The 5946-nt window shown below is 33.6% G+C and overlaps 1 protein-coding gene across 2 annotated transcripts; it reads right to left on the bottom strand.

Annotated features, from left to right (window-relative positions):
• Nucleotides 1–585: 585 nt before the first annotated feature.
• Nucleotides 586–3411, bottom strand: LOC107425536 (probable mediator of RNA polymerase II transcription subunit 26c). Of its 2 annotated transcripts, XM_016035545.4 has the most exons (10): nucleotides 2921–3411; nucleotides 2333–2777; nucleotides 2166–2234; nucleotides 1988–2070; nucleotides 1818–1891; nucleotides 1639–1685; nucleotides 1510–1543; nucleotides 1269–1396; nucleotides 899–995; nucleotides 586–796 (listed from the first exon to the last, which is right to left on the bottom strand). In XM_016035545.4, exons 2-10 carry the CDS (start codon nucleotides 2726–2728, stop codon nucleotides 681–683), a joined length of 1044 nt encoding a protein of 347 aa, XP_015891031.1. In that variant the 5' UTR covers nucleotides 2729–2777; nucleotides 2921–3411; the 3' UTR covers nucleotides 586–680. The 2 variants fall into 2 exon arrangements, with proteins under 2 accessions (XP_015891031.1, XP_060675010.1); XM_060819027.1 differs by having other exon boundaries at nucleotides 2333–3411.
• Nucleotides 3412–5946: the final 2535 nt, after the last annotated feature.

The raw sequence follows: 5946 nt of genomic DNA, 5'->3' as shown, positions 1-5946 counted from the left end.
CTACCCCAATATTTAAAAACAAAAATAAATGAATAAGATACATGCACCTATGCACATTTCAAACAACCCATCACTAGCTTATTGAGAGCGAAAAAGATATTAGACAACAAATATAATAAAAACCCTTTAAAGTTTTGTTGACTTTGCTTCTTCCAAGGCCCCCACCAAAAAAAAAAAAAAAAACAAAAAGTAAACAATTATGGCAAGTGCAATTCCAGCGAAACCCCATCAAACCTTTGGACCAACCCTAGCCCCGGCCCTAGCCCCACAGCCAACCCCAAACCTTGGCCCCATGGCCAATCCTTTTGACCCTTGAATTGCGGTTAGCCTATTGCTCAGCTCCCTTGTCTTATCCCCAACCCAACCAGAATTCCATTTGGGTCCCAACCAAAAGCCATAGATGCTCAACCCATTCAAAAAGTTATGTACAACTTGCAACTCTATCGTCAACAGTCTTCAGTATTCTAAATTTGAGCAAATCCTCTTTGGTTTTTTCTTTATTAAGCAGAAAGAAACTAGGTAGAAAATGTCATCTTTTTTAGCACTTAAAAATAAAAATGTAATAAAAAGGATAACCCATTTGGGTTTTTCTTTTATCCTTTTTTTTTTTTTTTTTCTTAACCCCAACGTCCATGGCTTTTGTTCTGTGAATATGAGAGGTGGAGCAAATTTTGAATCAATCACCAATGTCTGCCCTGAGAACCACCACCTCCGCCTTTGTTCTTGACAAAGAAGGCATTCTTTGGTTTCGGTATTTCATGGATGTCCATCACTTGAATAGTTCTTTGCCTTTTAGCTTCAAAACCAAAGCCACAAACCAAAATATCGATCAGTACAAAGTTCAATATACAGCATCAAAAAATATATATCATAAGTGAGACAAATATAAAAATCAAACCATTTTCAGCTTCTTTATAATTCTCTTGAAGCCGTTTTCTTGCTGTGGCTAGCCTTTGAGAGTCAAAATTGCTCTCCTTCTGTTGTTCTCTCTGTCTCTGCAAAAAAACCCAGATAAAATGTTAGTCCAAAAAATTTTTACTAAAAATCACTCACTATCATTTTAAAAGTTTCTTTAAGTTTCACATTGTTCAGCACCTGAGAGGGAACTAAAGTCTTAAAACCTCCACTCAACTAAGCTAAATTTCAAGTATTTGGCACAGTTGAGTTAGGTTTCTAATGTTTATGAAGCATAAGCATTTATAATTTTTCTTCCTCCATTTTTCACCATCCAAGCATAGAGCTAACAGACTCTAATTTGGAATCCGTACATTTTGAGGAACAGAAACAGGGGTTGATTGAATTGTTGATGGCTTTGGTGGAGCTTCTCTTCTAGGAGGAAGTGCTTTAGGCTTGCGTTCTAGTTCTGAATTGTTCTTGTCCGACCCAGAACTTCCATCTGCATTAACAAGAACAAAATCCAAAAAAACCCCAGAAGATCAATAAGTTTGGATTAAGTTGAAATTCTTCAAAGCTGAAGTTGGAACTTGGGGAATCTGATTCTATACTCACTGTGAGGATTTGGAGAATATGCAAAATCAGGAACCTAAAAACAAAATGCAAAACAACAGCATATTAGAAAAGCAAATGTTCTGAAGAGAAAAAAAAAAAAAAATATATATATATATATATTCCTTCAACCTGGTGATGACCATTTTGGAAAGTTTTCTGCTGGGGTGAATCACCATCTGTTTGAAAACAATACTAAATTTAGCATTCAATCAAAACCTCTTATCTATTCAAGTTTCTGAATTCAATCCCTTCATTTTCTTCCCAATGAAAAAAATGAAACTATATAATTAACAGGATTAGGATGGTACCCATGAGTGCAGAGGATGTCTGTTCCCCAGGTTGATTCAATTTCACCCATTCATCAACAGTTTCTTTCCATTTCCTGGGAAACAAAAAACCAAACAAAACCAATCAACAAATCAGCTTCCTTATAACAAAACAAGAGAACTTTCACCATATTTTCTTCCTCATCAAAAACCTGACAAGTTGCTTCACCAAACCCCTGACTTCTCCAGATGAATGCTTTCTCAACTTATTGACGTGTCTTCCAATATCAGTTTCCTATATAAATTCCAAATTCGAAAAGTGAGAAAAAGAACAAAAATTTGAAGTCAGGATCAAAACACAAATTTGGAGGTTATTTTATGAATTTTTACCTTGAGAGCTTGGAATGTTATATCCATGTCCGCTAGACTTTGCAGCAATTCAACCAAAGAATCTTCAGACTAAGAAAACACAATATAATTCAGACCAAAAAATTAGAATTAAATAAAGATAAAAATGGGGAGGAAAAAAAAAAAAACTGAAAATTTTAAATTTACACCTGATCAGGTTCTTCAAGATGCTCCCTAATTTCTAGAATCTTCTTCTGCTCATCGTCGAATAATCCTCCATAGGGATCCAATTCGTCGTCGTCATTTCCGTCGTCCCTACTGACTGACTGCGGCGTCGCCGGCGAAACCCTTTCTTTCTCGCCGGAAGTTTTCGATTCCCGATGATCATAATGGATAGAAGGACGATTGTTTTGCTCGGCAGCATCGCAATTTCTTAGCCGAGGAAGAGCAGAACTCGCCGCGTAGAGACGCTCAACGATTCCATCTCTCCTTTGCTTCAACTCGCCGCCATAATCCACGGAAGCCACGGCGATCGCTGTGTCGATGAAAGTCCAAACGTCGACTCCCGCGCTATCGAGAATCGTCCGGAAATCATCGTAATCCATCCTCACAATCACCAGCTCCGATTCTGATTGGTGGGAAATTGTTGAAAAACTTCCAAATCCAAAAACAAACAGTCAAAAAAACAAAAATTCACAAACTTATTGCTCTCTCGGCCAAAAACCGAAATCGGATCCAAATATTTTTGCTGTAAATTCTCAATTCTCGAGGATAGATTCTGGGATTCTGAAGCTCACATCAGCTGGATCTACAAGCACCAGAGAGACGTATTGGTACGTCAATGGAGGAAAAAATCTCTGACATAACCAACAGATCTGAGTCAAACTTCAAAGAAAACACGTCCACCAACTCAGCTCCAAAGTACCCAGAAAAGAAAACAGTGAGAAAACGATACTGAAATTCCCAGAAACACAAGGAAAAGCTTAAATGGGTATCAGATTCCGGGAAACTTCTTTGATTCTGGGGAAAATTAAGTTAGATTATATTAATTTTATTTTTCTTTATTTTTTCATTTTTTTATATGTGGGTTTTTTGGTTATCGGTTTTCGGATACAGAGCTACGGAAAAAAGCTTTGGTTTTGGTTCGGCGGTCTCTGGTAACTTTCAAAGACGCAGGTTTTTGGTTTGTTATGCGGTGGGAAGAGATTGTGTGAGAGAGAGAGAGAGAGAGAGAGAGAGAGAGAGAATTGGAATTCTTGAATGAGTGAGGGGCTTAATGGGAATCTTGGGTTGGTGTGAAGGAGTGCGTGGAGATTTTGAATAATAATTGATTAGGGGGAATATTTTTGGTTGTGCGTTGGGGAATTATCGTATACTTTCCATCTCTGTCTTGGACTTTTGTCTTGTCCAATCAAAGCTCACTTTCTAACAAAACTAGAAAATTCACCTGGATTTCTTTTTGGCTCCTAATTTGGTAATTAAGTAAGTGGACCATACCTAAAAAAACAATTTCACAAGATTTATGTTGTTTAAAGTTTCGACCAAATGCATCAAATCCATTATTCCAATTCATTTTAATCTGATAACTCTTAAATAGTTTATTAAAATATCAAATGAAATTGATACAGTTAGTAATATAATTATAATCAGAATCTTATAAATTCCAAACAGTTAGTAAAATATTTATGTTTATAATTAAAACGTTATAGATTTCAAATAGTAATATGAAAGTTATTATTCTATAATAAAAAATTATTAAAATTAAAACCCTGATTTGTCAAGACATTATTGGATAGTATGTGAATAAGCCATGTTAATAGTAGATTAAATCCTTAATAATAATGTATCATTTTATCAAAGATGATAATGTCATTTTAAAATTTTAATTTAAATAAATTCTAATTGCTCAACAAACAATTATTCTACCGAATTATCTCAAGAATTAATCACCAAGAAAGAGTAATCTCAAAATTAAACATCAAATTATGTCTTTTTTTGGTAAATACATTAAATTATGGTTTTTTAATAAATTAAATTAAATTAAATTAAATTCTTGTTTTTGTTTTTGTCTTTTTTTTTTTTTTTGTTCTCTTTTTAAATATTTGGAAGTGGGAATTCAGGACCATTATTTAAAGAATTGGTAAAGTCGTTGAAAGACCATCATTCCCCACCCCCACCCCTCTTTTTTTCCCGAAAGTATCATTGCCTTCTTTTTTTAGTTTGATTTTATATGAGTTATATTTCACATTTTAATTAGGAATAAAGAATGTATCATTGTGGATGATACTTGAATTATTTGAATAATTTCTACATTGAGTAAATATCATTTAACACCTTCATTTTGGAAAATTCCACTATACTGACCTTACATCTTATTTTTGTTTTATGTTAGCTTTCTCATATTTCATTTTTATTTCACTGTTTTTTAATTGTCAAATTATAGTTAACTTATGTATTTGACTTAAATGGCATTTTGAATTTTTTATATTATTTATATTATATATACAAATAATTTATTCTATTTATTTTCAAATAATAGTTATAATTTCATTTACAATTTTTTTAAGATATAAATGATGTAAGAAATAATGGATAGTTAATAACTTAAAAAAAAAAAAAAACTGTGAATCGTCTTTGCATTTTTTTTTTTTTGGTATATTTGAATAAAAAAAGAGATTAAAATTGTTTACTATAGTTTTGAGTAGGAAAAAAAAAAAAAAAGCTTATGTGAAACAAAAATAAAATAAAGGGGCTTTTGTGAAAATTTTCAAAATAAAAATGTATTTGTGTAAAAATTTCAAAATAGAGGAGAGGAAAGTGATATTTATCCTACTCTATTTTATTGCAATGAAATGATCAATGTTCATCCTCGTAGCACAATGGAACGAATTATTTTGTTTGATTCTGAGGACTTTTTCTAGGAAAATTTGGCCCAATGCCCCCATAGGGATGAGCTTCACGATTTTTACCCCTTCATTTGCTATCTTTTTTTTTCTACCCTTTCAATTTTTAATAATCCCAAAATACCTTTATATCCAAATTAAATATTTTTACTTTTTTTTTATTTTATGTTATTTCTTTCTTTTCTTTCACCTGACTGTTCTCTTCTCCTTCATCACGCTTCCCTAAAGCTGGCTCATCTCTTCTCATTCATCCATGAAGCTTTCTTCACCTAGTTGCGGTTTTGCCAAACAACCCCGTTTCGTCTCTCCGGTCACCAAAATTCCATACAAAGAAAGAAATTGATAGTTTGGAATTCAAAATTAGAGTATTGTGAAGAAGGAAGACGTGGATTTGTATACGAAGCTCAAGGGTGGTACTGCATGGCGGAAGCAAATGCGTAAGCTTGTTGTTTCACTTGGCCTCTCTGATAAAATGCCTGGTCTGTTTGCTTCAATTTTTCTTTGACTTTTCGATTTGAATGGTTTCAAGGGTTTATTTAAAACATTTGTGGGGTGTATTTTTTTTTTTTTCCTGATTGCTTTTGGGATAAGTTGGAATCGAATTTAGGGTTATGTTTTTTTGTTTTTGCTATTTCTGTAATTTTTTTCCTTATGCTTTTGTAATTTTTGTTTTAGGTAGTGTTCGATGTGCGATTTAACGGTCTGATAATGGAAATCGGCAAGGATTCGGGAATGGAGGACGGGGATTTTGTGATGGAGACTTGCATTACACATACTCTACCCCCGGCATTGACGCTTGAGAAGGGATTAGAGAGTATCAAAGATGCTGTAGGGAAGTTGAAGCTGAATCCTCCTTCTACCTCCAATGGGCTCTTTCGGTTTTAGGTACTGGAAAATTCCATATGTGATTTTCATTTCAC

Source organism: Ziziphus jujuba, chromosome 7, assembly GCF_031755915.1.
Source record: "Ziziphus jujuba cultivar Dongzao chromosome 7, ASM3175591v1".
Taxonomy (NCBI): domain Eukaryota; kingdom Viridiplantae; phylum Streptophyta; class Magnoliopsida; order Rosales; family Rhamnaceae; genus Ziziphus; species Ziziphus jujuba.
Note: the sequence above shows the minus strand (reverse complement) of the source record. Positions and strands in the feature narration are given on the sequence as shown.